We start from the raw sequence: 16,025 nt of genomic DNA on the forward strand, positions 1-16,025 counted from the left end.
ATCATCTGACCTTAGTTACATCACCCTTAGTGTCAATTACAAAGGGAACTTCTTTGGGCTGTTTCTGTTTGTCCTGTTATGGGAAATCCTGAGTATGTCAAAAGTGATGTAATGCTTGTCGATGAGGTTAAGATCATGGGGGCTGGACAGCAGCCAGCCTCATAGCCCCTCTGAACTCTGTATGCTGGATCCAACAGCTGCTTATTCTGCTCTTTACTTCTTCCAGAGAGCTTCTCTCGTACATGTATTTCAGTGCAGGTACTCAGAGTGAACAGAAACCCTTCTGCACGATATTTAGTTTGGACTTATGCTTTTGAAACACAAGACACTTCTCAAAAGTAAATCCTGCTTAGTTTGTTGTGGGGGTTTGGTTTGACTCAACCACATGATCAGAGTCAGGTGATGGAATTGGGAACAAAAACTAAAAAAAGGACAAACAGTTAGCTGTAGGAGCTTAGCAGCTGCTCTCACTTGGTGAGGAGCCGTGACTCACTTGGAAAATGGGTTCATGTCCCAGGTCTCTGCTTTGGAGTTTAGGTGCAGCTTGTTTGATGGGTAAGTAACTACTTTTAAAAATGTGACACTTGTTCTTTCTGGTCTAGAAAGATACTAGTTATGATTCTAAACTGTTGCACTGGGATAACGAAGGGGCTTTGCATTTTCATACAGTTCCTGGTTTCTGAAGCAATGTATAACAGCAGGGAAAAGGGTGAGGGAACAGAGGAAAGGAAAACAGGCTGCAAAGACATGATTAAAAACATTTAGCCTTGCAATTGGATATAAATATATACAGCAACACTCAGCTGGCACAATGGCCCTGAAAAACAAATATGGCTGGACCCATTGCTCAGCTAAATTTAAATATTTTGGAAGAAAGACTTAGAAGTTGAACTAAATCCTGAATAATCAGGAAAGTACTTTGCTTGCAGAATTGCAAAAAAGCAGGAGGAAGTGTTAGAAAATGACCCTTGCGGCTCCAAGGTACACAGAATAATCAGTCTTTCTGCAAAGTAAAGCATAGATACCGAACATATTGCAAGAGGTTTTTACATACTTATCTTTCTGTTACAACAGATGACATGCTATGGGCAAGATGTCACCCTCCGATACACAGCTCCCAACGAGTTCAATGAGAGTTGCTTTCATGTATCTGAGGGCAGAATGTGTCCCTCTGTTTAGTCTATAAACAAATATTTTAGATTAGTTTGTGTTTTTACTGTTGGGATTCCAAGAACTTTGTATTCTTTACAATATGTATCATATTTATGCCAAGTGGCGTTGTCTGTCCGCATGGTGGAGGCCTATACCTTTAGATTGTAAGCTCTTTGCGGCAAGGACAGTCTTTTTGTACTATCTAGCACCAGGGGGCTCTGGGGCATGACTGGTGCTCCAACGCACTACTGGAATACAAACAAATAATACATCCTGCTACTCTATTGAAACGGGCAGGCTTGCATTTTTAAAGCGACGTACCAGGGCGTTAAGCTGCTCAAATAACTAACTTTGTAGTTTTATCTGTCAAAGATATAACACATAAATGAGCAAGACTTGCAGTCCCTGCTCTGCCAGGAGTTAAGCAAATATGGATGCTCTCCCACTCAGAAGCCACTTGTTCACCTTTTCATTCTTTAGTAAAACAAAGGGTTTTTTTATACTCCCTGAGATATGTAGCTTCTGTTTTGATTTATTTCACTTGGATTGAATGATTATTTTCTCCAGATTTGCAGACAATGTATGGGGAGGGGGGCAAAGGTAGGAAATTCAGCAAACCACCAGGCTTCATTTGCAAACTGTAGGCTAAAGAATGCCTGCCTTACAAATCAATGGTTGCAAATACTGTAAGTCAGGAAGAATTTGGCTCTGTAATTGAAAGAGTTCAGTGAACTTCCAGGAAAAATAAAGGCTGTTTGGTCAATGTTGGGGGCCTAGCTGACATGAGTTGTCCCATCTTCAACACTTTCTGGACGTTTTTCAGCTGTATTTTTAGTGATCTTTTAAAAAAAATCATTCCTTCCATCCAGAAAGCAGAATAAATCACCAAATTCGGTAAATTAAAATTTTCAATAACCATATCAGCACCAAATTTCTAGAATGTTGGATAAAAAATACTTTTATAAAAGCACAATTTTTGTGAAAAATTAGAAACTTCAGCAGTTTTGTCAGATTTTGCCACCCCCCCCCCCCTGCAGTTTTTGAATAAAATAGCTATTTTCAACAAAAGATTTCATTTTAAAAATGTCAACTGTCCTGTGCAATCCAGGGAACTTAAATCTACTTCAGTACTTGTGGCTTGAAGACAAACTTCCATGGCAAGACAAACATCCAGGAGCTGTTCTGCAGCAGGTCATACTACGTGATCATAATGGTTCCTTCTGAAAACTTATTCCAGGAGAGCCCAATAGTATGCTAGAGCCAATGCACATACCAATGCACCACTCAGCTTACTGTGAAACCCATTTAGCAAAACTGGAATTGGAACCAGGGCACCTCATTGGCATGTGTTCCCAAGGGGAGAAAATTGACTTCAGATTTTAAGGTAAACTGAGTCAAAAGAGGGGGACTTCATGCCTAGGTCTTTGGTCAAGGTATGGACACCAAAGTGCCCTTCCTTAAAGATACTGCAGAATTGCTGTTTCTAATTAGGATCAGCATTGAATCCCACACATCTCAGAAGAGCAGCCATCAGAGGAAATAATCAGGGCCATGGAGGAAATGAGTCCTAGCAAGACCCCCGGCTCTGATGGCCATTGGTAGAATTCTAAGCTCTAATACATTTATGAAGATGCCTTCAAGAAAGGTACGTTATCGCCTACTCTGAGGGAAGCCCTAATTGCTGTAATACATAAACCAGGTAACAATGCACAAAAGTGTAATAGCTATAGACCCATCTCTTTAATCAATATTGATATAAAAATACTTTTACAAATATTGGCTAAGAGATTTGAAAAAATGAGAGATATGGTTCACCCTTATTGGGTGGGATTTAATAAAATATGCATGGTTCAGATAACACACGTTAGTTGATTAATGTTATGGCATTCAACACTCTAGAAATCTCCATGCAATCATTAAATCATTTCACTTGATGCAAAGAGAGCTTTTCACAGAGTGAACTGGCAATGTCTGTTTCTTACCCTGGATAAATCCTTTATTTCATGGATAAAGCTGTTATATTCCAAACACAACTCTTGTATCCTAACAAATAGCACAATATTCACAAACTCCGTCCTTGATTGGTTTCAGGGAATCAGACAGGGATGCTCCTTTCCCCGTCCCCTGTTCAATCTAGCATTAGAACCACTTGCAAAACTAATTAGGGAACACCAAGGGATTCAAGGGATCAAATCAGGGTCTCGAGAGACAAAAATCCTTCCCTATGCAGGTGACATCCTCCTAGTTATTAAAAATCCAGATCAATCCATTCCAAATATCCTACAAACATTAGATAACTTTGGCAAGTTCTCTGGCTACAAGATAAATTGGGATAAGTCAGAAGCAATGAAGATCCAAGTAATTATAGGCCTGTTAGTTTGACATCTGTAGTATGCAAGGTCTTGGAAAAAATTTTGAAGGAGAAGGTAGTTAAGGACATTGAAGTCAATGGTAAATGGGACAAAATACAACATGGTTTTACAAAAGGTAGATCGTGCCAAACCAACCTGATCTCCTTCTTTGAGAAAGTAACAGATTTTTTAGATAAAGGAAACGCAGTGGATCTAATTTACTTAGATTTTAGTAAGGCGTTTGATACGGTGCCACATGGGGGATTATTAGTTAAATTGGATAAGATGGGCATCAATAGGAAAATTGAAAGGTGGATAGGGAATTGGTTAAAGGGGAGACTACAACGGGTCCTACTGAAAGGTGAACTGTCAAGTTGGAGGGAGGTTACCAGTGGAGTTCCTCAGGGATCGGTTTTGGGACCAATCTTATTTAATCTTTTTATTACTGACCTGGGCACAAAAAGTGGGAGTGTGCTAATAAAGTTTGCAGATGATACAAAGCTGGGAGGTATTGCTAATTTAGAGAAGGATAGGGATACCATACAGGAGGATCTGGATGACCTTGTAAACTGGAGTAATAGGAATAGGATGAAATTTAATAGTGAGAAGTGTAAGGTCATGCATTTAGGGATTAATAACAAGAATTTTAGTTATAAGCTAGGGACGCATCAACTAGAAGTAACGGAGGAGGAAAAGGACCTTGGAGTATTGGTTGATCATAGGATGACTATGAGCTGCCAATGTGATATGGCTGTGAAAAAAGCTAATGTCGTCTTGGGATGCATCAGGAGAGGTATTTCCAGTAGGGATAAGGAGGTCTTAGTACCGTTATATAAGGCACTGGTGAGACCTCACCTGGAGTACTGTGTGCAGTTCTGGTCTCCCATGTTTAAGAAGGATGAATTCAAACTGGAACAGGTACAGAGAAGGGCTACTAGGATGATCCGAGGAATGGAAAACTTGTCTTATGAAAGGAGACTCAGGGAGCTTGGCTTGTTTAGCCTAACTAAAAGAAGGTTGAGGGGAGATATGATTGCTCTCTATAAATATATCAGAGGGATAAATACCAGAGAGGGAGAGGAATTATTTAAACTCAGTACCAATGTGGACACAAGAACAAATGGATATAAACTGGCCACTAGGAAATTTAGATTAGAAATTAGACGAAGGTTTCTAACCATCAGAGGAGTGAAGTTTTGGAATAGCCTTCCGAGGGAAGTAGTGGGGGCAAAAGATCTATCTTGCTTTAAGATTAAACTCGATAAGTTTATGGAGGAGATGGTATGATGGGATAACATGGCTTTGGTAATTAAATATTCATGGTAAATAGGCCCAATGGCCTGTGATGGGTTTTAGATGGGGTAAGATCCAAGTTACCCGGGAAAGAATTTTCTGTAGTATCTGGCTGATGAATCTTGCCCATATGCTCAGGGTTTAGCTGATCGCCATATTTGGGGTCGGGAAGGAATTTTCCTCCTGGGCAGATTGGAAGGCCCTGGAGGTTTTTCGCCTTCCTCTGTAGCATGGGGCACGGATCACTTGCTGGAGGATTCTCTGCTCCTTGAGGTCTTTAAACTACAATACAATTTGAGGACTTCAATAGCACAGATATAGGTGTGAGGTTTTTTGTGGGAGTGGTGGGTGAAGTTGGAGGGAGGTTACCAGTGGAGTTCCTCAGGGATCGGTTTTGGGACCAATCTTATTTAATCTTTTATTTACTGACCTGGGCACAAAAAAGTGGGAGTGTGCTAATAAAGTTTGCAGATGATACAAGCTGGAGGTATTGCTAATTTAGAGAAGGATAGGATACCATACAGGAGGATCTGGATGAACCTTGTAAACTGAGTAATAGGAATAGGATGAAATTTAATAGTGATGAAGTGTAAGGTCATGCATTTAGGGATTAATAACAAGAATTTTAGTTTATAAGCTAGGGACGCATCAACTAGAAGTAATCGGAGGAGGAAAGGACCTTGGAGTATTGGTTGATCATAGGATGACTATGAGCTGCCAATGTGATATGGCTGTGAAAAAAAGCTTAATGTCGTCTTGGGATGCATCAGGAGAGGTTTTCCAGCTAGGGAAAGGAGGTCTTAGTACCGTTATATAAGGCACTGGTGAGACCTCACCTGGAGTACTGTGTGCAGGGTTATGGTCTCCCATGTTTAAGAAGGATGAATTCAAACTGGAACAGGGTACAGAGAAGGGCTACTAGGATGATCCGAGGAATGGAAAACTTGTCTTATGAAAGGAGAGACTCAGGGAGCTTGGCTTGTTTAGCCTAACTAAAAGAAGGTTGAGGGGGATATGATTGCTCTCTATAAAATATATCAGAGGGATAAATACCAGAGAGGGAGAGGAATATTTAAACTCAGTACCAATGTGGACACAAGAACAAATGGATATAAACTGGCCACTAGGAAATTTAGATTAGAAAATTAGACGAAGGTTTCTAACCATCAGAGGAGTGAAGTTTTGGAATAGCCTTCCGAGGGAAGTAGTGGGTGGCAAAAGATCTATCTTGCTTTAAGATTAAACTCGATAAGTTTATGGAGGATGGATGGTATGATGGGATAACATGGCTTTGGTAATAAATATTCATGGTAAACTAGGCCCAATGGCCTGTGAGGGGTTTTAGATGGGGTAAGATCCAAGTTACTTGGGAAATTCTGTGGCCTGCGTTGTGCAGGAGGTCAGACTAGATGATCATAATGGTCCCTTCTGACCTAAATATCTATGAATCTATGAATCTATGAATCTCATTGGATCTAGTTGGAAGTGACTCTCCTAAAGGGACATTTAGATGGCAACAGACAAACCTCAGATATCTTGGCATCCTGTTCCCTAAGGAAATTAGAGACGTAGTCAAGGTTAACCTAGCTGCATTAATCATGCCCTTATCAAACAATTTCAATAGATGGCAGGCACCAACTCTCTGCCTTTGGGGACCAATAAACAATCACAATGAATTCCCTTCCCAGGATCCTTTTTATTCTGAATTCCCTCCTTATCCATATTCCTCACTTATTTTACCAAAATTGACACCATGTTCAGTCCTTCTTGTGTGGCGCTGGAAACAAACCCAGGCTTTCCTTACAGAGATTACAGCTCTCTGTCAAAACAGGTGGTTTCAGATTTCTCAACTTTGAACTTTACCATCAGGCAATAGTTCTCAGCCAAGCAGCACAGTGGCTCATTCCCTCATGCTGTAGAGGCCTGGATTGGCTCTGTCTGGAAGCAGAATTGGTTGCTCCTTTACCCCTTTCCAGTGTGCTGCCTTGGGATTATTACTGATTCCCTAAAGAACAACCACCAACTATTGTGGCAGCCAAATATACTTGGTGCCCACTGTTGACTAAACTTAAAAATCACCCCTTTTTATGTATCAAGGCCTCTATCTGGGATACCTCAAAATTATGTAAAACCCCATCATTTGGCCAGATTGTATTAGGAAAGTGACTTACTGGAAATGACACCTTCCTCCCTTTTACAATATTAAAAGAAAGGTTCAGGCTGGAGACTAAGGAGGAGTGGCAATATATCCATCTGAAACATGGCGTCTCCCATCTGTTTGGCCCCATTGCCTGCGCTACCCCTGACTACCTGAACTGCTTTCACTTCTCCAAATATTACTCAGGCTGCCACGACCTATGGCAACGCTATATGCACACTTGGCTAGCAAATTTGAATTAAACACGGATTCCCTAAAAAAAAAAAAAAGCAATGGGAGGAGGAACTAGGTCAATTATTGTCTGCTAACCAATGGAAACACATTTTAGCCAGTTCTCCAAACTGTTCCTTCGACCTCCGTTTAAGATTAATCCAGCAGAAAATCATATGGATGATGCATGGATCCCTCGCCCACTATTCAAAACATGTGCTCACTTAACCCATATGCTCTGGGAATGCTCCGATACCCTTATGTTTTGGGCAGAACTTAATTGCAGAGATAATTTTCTTCCTATCAAATAAAATCGTGTTACAAGAGAAACATATAATCTTAAAACTAATGGGTGTTAATTAGAAGTTGAATAAATCTGAAAAGCTTTGGCTCATCAGAGCACTAATAATCGCTAAAAGCCTAGTATCACAAAACTGGAAATCCAAAAAACACCAACAATTGAAGACTGGAGCATAGACATTATAAGCTTGGCCACCATGGAAAGAACTGTATACTGTAACAGAAATACCCAAGAAAAATTCTCAGATGTCAGATGCTTTCCTGGAAGTATCTGAATGATCCTATTAAATGCATGGTCCCCGTTTCTTCCCCCCCTCCTCTCTACCCTCTCCCTTCCCTCCCTGTCTGTATGCCCCTCCTCTGAACTTTGCTTCTATTCTTTATCTTATTTTAATAATTTTACTTTAACCAGTTGGAGTTTTATAAACAAATTGTGTTGTTTATAAATTGTGTAATACAAATAATTGATTTATATTTTGATTACATTTGTTATACATACATATATATGATTACATTAATATTTTATATAATTAAATGTATCAAATATAGCTAAGGTGAAGTAGCAAATGGTTAATCTATTATAAAAAGTGTATGTATTATGAGAAGTTTACCTACAGTTTGTTATTTCTGTATATAAATTTTAAAACTTTAATATAAAGTTAATAGGAAAAAACGGCTCAGTACTGAGAAAGCCTGAATGGCCTTGGTTACACTACAATCTAATTTGCTACAGAAACATTTATTGCATAGCACCCCAAATGTGCTAAGCACTGAATATGCTCCTAGGAAAACATGCCATTAAGAGCTGACAATCTTAACAGACTAGACAAACAACAATCAATACGGAGCACACATGGAGAATGGTTAAGATGTTAGGTACTCCTTGGCTTAAATATTTTTAAATTGTAGATCTCAGATTCCAAATCAACAAAGAAATTAGTAAAAAGAAAAGGAGTACTTGTGGCACCTTAGAGACTAACCAATTTATTTGAGCATAAGCTATCGTGAGCTACAGCTCAGTTCATCGGATGCATCCGATGAAGTGAGCTGTAGCTCACGAAAGCTTATGCTCAAATAAATTGGTTAGTCTCTAAGGTGCCACAAGTACTCCTTTTCTTTTTGCGAATACAGACTAACACGCTGTTACTTTGAAAGAAGTTAGTGTCAGTGTAACTCTAACCTCTATAAAGCACAGAAGAGTTTCCTTAACAGTTTTCATATGACTAAAAGGCCAGAGTTCTTAAAGGTTAACTGTCAATGGACCCATTTGTTCAGTTGTATGATTCTGTTGTAGAAATTAAATTCTGTTGTAGAAATTAAAGTTGTATTTCTCAAATGTCTTTAGGTTGCAAACCAGCTGAATTCCCATGAGGATGGTGGTGTTTGCGTTACAGTAGCCCCAGCAGTCCCAGCTGATTGCAACCCCATTATGCCACATACTGTACAAAAACATAGTAAGAGAGAGTCTCTGCTCTGAAAAAAAAATCACCATCTAAATAGGCAAGACAGAAAAAGGGTGGAGGGGAAAAGAAGCTCAGAGAGGTGAAGTGTCTTGCCTCGTCCCACACAGCAGGTCAGTGGCAGAGCTAAAAGTATAATCCTGGTCTCCTGACTTGCAGTTCAGTGCCATCCCCACTAGACCATGCAGCCTCCCCATGGTGTACATGTCCTGTTATTTCCATAGCTTATACCTCTGATGAAAACTGATCCATTCACTTCCTTGAAATTGAACATTGCAGCAGTTCTTAAATGTTGTTTAAACTTGTCCTTTCCCCTGCAATTTACATTTAAGTTCCACATGCTCCCTTTATGCTGGAGCCTCCGAAATGGATGCTGATTAGGACGAGGTGGGTAAACATCAGGTTAAGCAGAGGAAAATTCAATAAGTAAAATTACAGTGTGTGAATCACTGGCTTATTCTGAAAATTAAGATGTTATTTTTGTACTACACACTTCAACAATATCTTAGTACTGGATATGATCTACTATCAAGAGCTGTCCGTTTATTCAAATTGAAATTCCCAGCAGTTTATGACAAGAATTTTGTTTATGTTTAATTAATTTCTCTTAACACCAGCACAATAACTTGTGAGCAGTTTTTGGACATTTTGTATCTATGCCCGATCCAGCTTCCAGACACTGATGTAACAATGATGATTCTTTGGCTAAGGCGTTGAGGAGGCGGGAACAAAGAAATCCATTAATCTCATAATTGTGTTACTTCTTTGAGGTATCAGTTCACACAATTTCAGCAGCAGCAGTTAGTTATTGTAAAAAGTACCTAAAAAATCCCCACGCCAACTTCCTGATCTATTGCACTCCCTCCTTCTACACTGATGTGACAGCTGTTGCTGTTTTTTTGAAATGCCTTAATCATTATGTTGCTAAATTTAAATAATCTTGCTACTCTCTTTGCTTTTTAGTTTAATGGGTCTTTCTCCCCTTCAAGGATGGGTAGCAGGACCAAAATGGCTACTCCCAGGTCAAAGTCTTGTAGATTTCACTTTTAACAAGAAGACATATTTTAACCTATTACATGTAACAGCAAAGCAATCTGAACTGCAATCATTCCTGCAAGATTCTGAGGAATCCACCTCTCCAAACACACGAAGCTATGCAGTGTAAAAGCAAAAGCATTAGGAACCTTACAGAATAGAACCTTTCAGATGCTGATCCAAGCATTGTACAGATGGTGATATAGTTCAGAATTATGATGCCCTAAAGGTGACCCAGTGAGGAAAAAGTAGGCTTTTTGCATGCAGAATTGTAGATTATATTTTTTAAAATGGATCATCCTCCAGTGAACAGCTCCTGCAATTCAAATATAATGCTGGGAGAGCCGTTTGTTCTGCCCCAGGTACTGTGGATTGCCTGCAGATACTTCCACAGTATCCAGTATTAGACTCATCCCATTCCTACGAAAATAGGAATTGCTAAAGTGGTGGTCAAGGAAAAACACTTTGAAGAGTTTCATGCCATGGGGAGGTCTCCTTCAGTTCAAGCACATACTTACGATTGGTTAGTAGTTCAGTCCATAATTTAGGAGTGCTCTTGGGTTCCTCACTGACATTAAGCTTTCACACAGCAGCATCTACAAGTAATGCTTTCTATCATCTCTGGTTGGATAGGACTCTCCGTCCCACCCTGGCAGACAATGACCTGATCATCTTTGTCACCCCTCCTCGGGACTACAGCTATACAATATAGCTCGCCAAGAAATCACCAGCCCTTAGGAGACTCCAACAAAGTACAGAACATTGCAGTTCATCTGCTCAGCAAAATGGACTACCGCAAGCACATCAGACCTGTTCTCCACTCTCTTTAACCGGCCTCCCTGAGAATATTCAATCAAATCTGAAGGTTTTGGGCCTTATCATCAAAGCACTCAATGACCAGGTCTGGGATATCTAAAAAGATCACCTAAAGCACCATGATGAAGACTGTGGTTGACAACTTCGCTCCTTAGGTGCAATGGAACTTTCTAGTATAAGGGTAAACCTCATCTATGCATGAGACATAGCTTTCTCAGGAGGCCAGTCCAAGCCTGGAATGAACTCCCCCAGGAACTAAGGTCCATCATAAACCTCATCACCTTCAACTCCAAGTGCAAAATGCACTTCCGTGACCTGCCTTCTCCAATGTAAACCCCAAGCAGCATGGACATTAAAAATCCTACCAAAACACTATGTTGCACACACAATTCTCCCCCTGGGGAGGGGATATGAGAGAGAATGAACCATGTAAGTTACAGATGTTAGGCACATCCCTTAATGCACTAGTGGAAGGCACTCAGATATCCTGTGATAAGAACAATATAAGGAATAAAATGGAATGGACCAGACCACAAGTCCACCTAGTTCAGTACCTGTCTCCAACAGTGGGCTTCAGAGGAAGGTGTAAGAAACCCCAAAGTGGGCAGATGAGGATAATTCACCTCCCATTAACTATTAGAGATCAGGATGAGATTTAGAGATTGACATGAGCCCTGAAACATGAGGTTCAATATACCCTTCAATACCTGTTATTACAATTCTAGATATTCTTGTTATTCCTATAAATATCCAATCAGTTTCTCGATTTTACATTCTTGGCCTCAACAACTTCCTGTGGCAATGAGTTCCACAGTCTACCTGTGCACTTTGTGAAAAATATTTTCTGTTATCAGTTTTGAATTTGTCGCTTAATTGAAGGTCTCCTTGTGTTTATAAGATGGGGAGAATAGAAGCACTCGAGTTACCTTCTCTAGACCACTAATTATTGTATATACTTTTATTTAGTTTGCTTCTCTCTGCATCACTCCTTGAGCATAATGGAGAAAATGTTTCCAAACAAACATCAAAAAAGCAAATGGATTTGGATTAACTGCTAGATAAATTTCAGAATAACAGCCGTGTTAGTCTGTATTCGCAAAAAGAAAAGGAGGACTTGTGGCACCTTAGAGACTAACCAATTTATTTGAGCATGAGCTTTCGTGAGCTACAGCTCACTTCATCGGATGCATACTGTGGAAATCGCAGAAGACATTATATACACAGACACCATGAAACAATACCTCCTCCCACCCCACTCTCCTGCTGGTAATAGCTTATCTAAAGTGATCATCAAGTTGGGCCATTTCCAGCACAAATCCAGGTTTTCTCACCCTCTGCCCCCCCACAAACAAACTCACTCTCTTGCTGGTAATAGCCCATCCAAAGTGACCACTGTCTTCACAATGCGTAGATAATCAAGGTGGGCCATTTCCTGCAGAAATCCAGGTTCTCTCACCCCCTCACCCCCCTCCAAAAACCACACACACAAACTCACTCTCCTGCTGGTAATAGCCTATCCAAAGTGACCACTCTCCTTACAACCTGCATGAAAATCAAAGTGGGCCATTTCCAGCACAAATCCAGGTTTTCTCACTCCCCCACCCCCATACTCACACAAACTCACTCTCCTGCTGGTGAGTATGTGTAAGTATGGGGGTGGGGGAGTGAGAAAACCTGAATTTGTGCTGGAAATGGCCCACTTTGATTTTCATGCAGGTTGTAAGGAGAGTGGTCACTTTGGATAGGCTATTACCAGCAGGAGAGTGAGTTTGTGTGTGTGGTTTTTGGAGGGGGGTGAGGGGGTGAGAGAACCTGGATTTCTGCAGGAAATGGCCCACCTTGATTATCATACGCATTGTGAAGACAGTGGTCACTTTGGATGGGCTATTACCAGCAAGAGAGTGAGTTTGTTTGTGGGGGGGCGGAGGGTGAGAGAACCTGGATTTGTGCTGGAAATGGCCCAACTTGATGATCACTTTAGATAAGCTATTACCAGCAGGAGAGTGGGGTGGGAGGAGGTATTGTTTCATGGTGTCTGTGTATATAATGTCTTCTGCGATTTCCACAGCATGCATCCGATGAAGTGAGCTGTAGCTCACGAAAGCTCATGCTCAAATAAATTGGTTAGTCTCTAAGGTGCCACAAGTCCTTTTCTTTTTGCTAGATAAATGAGTCTCCACCGAGTTGTCTCCCCACATGGAGTACACTATCTGAGCCACTAACAATGACTTTTTCCCCTCTTAGGTATTGTTGTTGGACAAATGACCACTGCCCAGGTCTCTACGGGATCACCACTGACATCTGCTGGTGTTTCGTCAGCTGCTCCAAATGCAACCACTGTCAGGGTCTCTACGGTATCAACTACAGCTGTGACAGTAACAGCTGAAATGCTGTCAACCACTGCAAACCCCACGGAAACTACAGGGGTGCCATCTGCCACAACCGTATCCACTATTCCAAATGGGACCACTCTTCAGGTTTCTCCAGGACTAACATCAGCGGTGACAGAGTTGGCTGGGGTAACATCAGCTACCCCCAATGGCACACCTACCAGCATGCTGTCTACTGCTCCAAACGTGACAGCGTCTGCTGGGGTTCCATCAGCCACTCCATTCGTAAGCACTGTGGATTCCACAAACTGCAGTGCAGTGAACACGACAGCGTGTACAGCTTGTTCACCAGGAACATTTCCCAGCAATGGTAAGATTCAAAAGTTTTCCCTCCCAGCTGCAGCTCTCTTACTTTGTCTATTGAGGCGATTGCAAAAGGGACAAAACTGGGTGTATGATTTTATTTTTTATTGCTGTATCATGCTACAAAAAAGGGCTCAGATTTTTCCCCCTACTCGTTTTTTACATTAGGACATCAGGCTTGTTCACCCTGTCTAACTTGGAGGACACTGTGGTTGATTGAAGAAGTGGTAGGATTACAACCTAAAAACACAATGCCGGTGAAACGTAGCTAATGGAGAGGGGAAGTGATTCTAAGTATGGTAGATATGAACAAAAACAATTTCAAACTATTTGCTCCAAACAATCGGAAAGAAACCGCTGTTAAAGATTCAGTATTTCTGCCCCTTCAATTAAGTGCTGAGAGTGCTCCCAGTCCACCTCTGTTACACTGGAAGCCCCTCAGCAATGAGACTTGACATTTCTGATTTTCTAAAGTAAAAACTATCAAACAAGAAAAATAAGCCTTTGCAGACCCCTTTCATACCCTTTAAAGAAGCAAGAAAGGGCAACCTGCTTCCCCCTTTCCAGGTCACCTTTAAGGGTGAGTGTGCACTTTCTTTCCCATTTTTAAGCTCACTTTTTTAGGTAATAAGAATGAATTAAAAAGCTCCAATGAATATAAAGACCAGAAACAGATGGCAAATGTCTCCACTAACCAGCCTGTTGGTGGGGACCTCATCTCCATCTCTACACAATGCTGAATACCTGCTCTCTGCTAATGCCTAAAGTATTAAGAATAGGAATTCATGTTCCACAATGAAAAAAATCACCCAAAAGGAAATTCTCCTTAATACCACATGTGGTCAACCTATGAAATTCACTAGAGCAGGAGATCAGTTAAATAAATACCATAGTTTTATTTTTAAAACCAGACTGGATAATGTTAGGATCGATAATAAAACATGTATCAGGGCATGCTAAGAGAGGGATAACCAGCTCTGATGCTTCGAGGCATGAGACAATCTCTGCAGAGGTCAAGAACTAATTGCCCACACCACCGTATACAACTTCGCACAATTGGGTCCATTATAATCTTTCCTGTCCCACATGCTCTGTTGCAAAGTAGCAGGCATTGGTTCCTGCCAGAGGAACAATAACAGATTTGATGAACCAAGAGCTGGCATGGCAAATCCTACCTAATTATTCTAAGTAGATTAAACTGGTTTTGTAGAGTTAAGACTGATAGAATTTTTATGATGTGGGAATAGTAATGTAGTTTCGCATGCTCAGAAGACTGTTTCTTCTTAAGGCAGAATTCTCTACTTTGGGGGTTTCTGCTTCAGTTCTATTTCCTGCTAAACTTACATTAATCAATGATCAAAAGTAATTTTTTAAAATTATTTTTTAGAGTGAGGGTGAGGAAAAACCTCCTGGTCTCTCAAATTAAAAGTAGCCTTGTTAACTACAAAGATTCCACAATGGAGACAACAGATTTGAGACCCTGGACTATAACATACTCTCTGTTCAGCAATTGTTCTTGTGCCAATCTGAGCAGATTCAAGTACTCTGGGATTATTAAAATCTGATTTTTAATATTAAATTCAATATTTTTTCTTTTCTATCCTACCGTGTTATGTAGGGTGACCAGATAGCAAGTGTAAAAAATCGGGACGGGGGTGGGGAGTAATAGGTGTGTATACAAGAAAAAGCCCCCAAAATCGGGACTGTCCCTATAAAGTCAGGACATCTGGTCACCCTAGTATTATGTGAGGGTGCATTATATATATATATATAATTTTGTCTGAGGCCCACTTAGACAAAGATATTTCTACATTCATGATATTGATCTGTGGTTTAAAAACTGGTGTTTTATCTTTGGATACAAATGTCATTTTTAAAAAAATGTTTATTCTGCTTTAGAGACATTGGGTTGTTTCTGCTGCTCAGAGGGCTCCTGTGCAGACCCTACTGATTGCATATCCTGTCCAGTTGGTCACTATCAGCCTCTAGCCGGACAACGGTCATGTCTGCTTTGCCCACAAGGATATTACACTAAGTAAGTCTCTAGACCACTGTTGTGATTGGGATTGTATTTTTGGTTAGGCACAGATTGTGTATTCTCTCTCTCATTACAATGGGGTCTACTACTTTGTGTTTGTACAGGTGCCTAGCCCAATGGGCTCTTGTTCTTGGTTCGCCCTTAGGCACTACAGAAATAAACATGATTAATAGTAATTTCCTGGAATAGGATCTCTTTTGCTGCCCCCAGTTGGGCTGCAGGAGCAGTGTTAATGGGGTTTCCCAACAGTAGAAAATGTAAGATTTTACTTAATCAAAAACTAAGGGTATGTCTACACTATGAAATTAGGTTGATATTATAGAAGTCGATTTTATAGTCGATTGCGTACGTCCACACTAAGCACATTAAATCCGCAGAGTGCGTCCTCACTACTGTGGCTAGCATAGACTTATGGAGCAGTACACTGTGGGTAGCTATCCCACAGTTCCTGCAGTCTCCGCCGCCCATTAGAATTCTGGGTTAAGCTCCCAATGCCTGATGGGGCAAAAACATTGTCAC

The 16,025-nt window shown here is 40.7% G+C and overlaps 1 protein-coding gene across 1 annotated transcript in view; it reads left to right on the plus strand.

The window, feature by feature from the left end:
* Nucleotides 1-312: 312 nt before the first annotated feature.
* The window catches only part of LOC114018533 (furin-like protease 2), a 31,037-nt gene continuing 15,324 nt past the window's right edge, over nucleotides 313-16,025 (plus strand). Inside the window, exons 1-3 of the mRNA XM_027818342.3 lie at nucleotides 313-555; nucleotides 13,020-13,475; nucleotides 15,368-15,503. Coding sequence (XP_027674143.1) covers nucleotides 501-555; nucleotides 13,020-13,475; nucleotides 15,368-15,503 — 647 coding nt within the window. The 5' untranslated portion in view covers nucleotides 313-500. The remainder of the gene's footprint in view (nucleotides 556-13,019; nucleotides 13,476-15,367; nucleotides 15,504-16,025) is intronic.

Source organism: Chelonia mydas, chromosome 4 (assembly GCF_015237465.2).
Source record: "Chelonia mydas isolate rCheMyd1 chromosome 4, rCheMyd1.pri.v2, whole genome shotgun sequence".
Taxonomy (NCBI): domain Eukaryota; kingdom Metazoa; phylum Chordata; order Testudines; family Cheloniidae; genus Chelonia; species Chelonia mydas.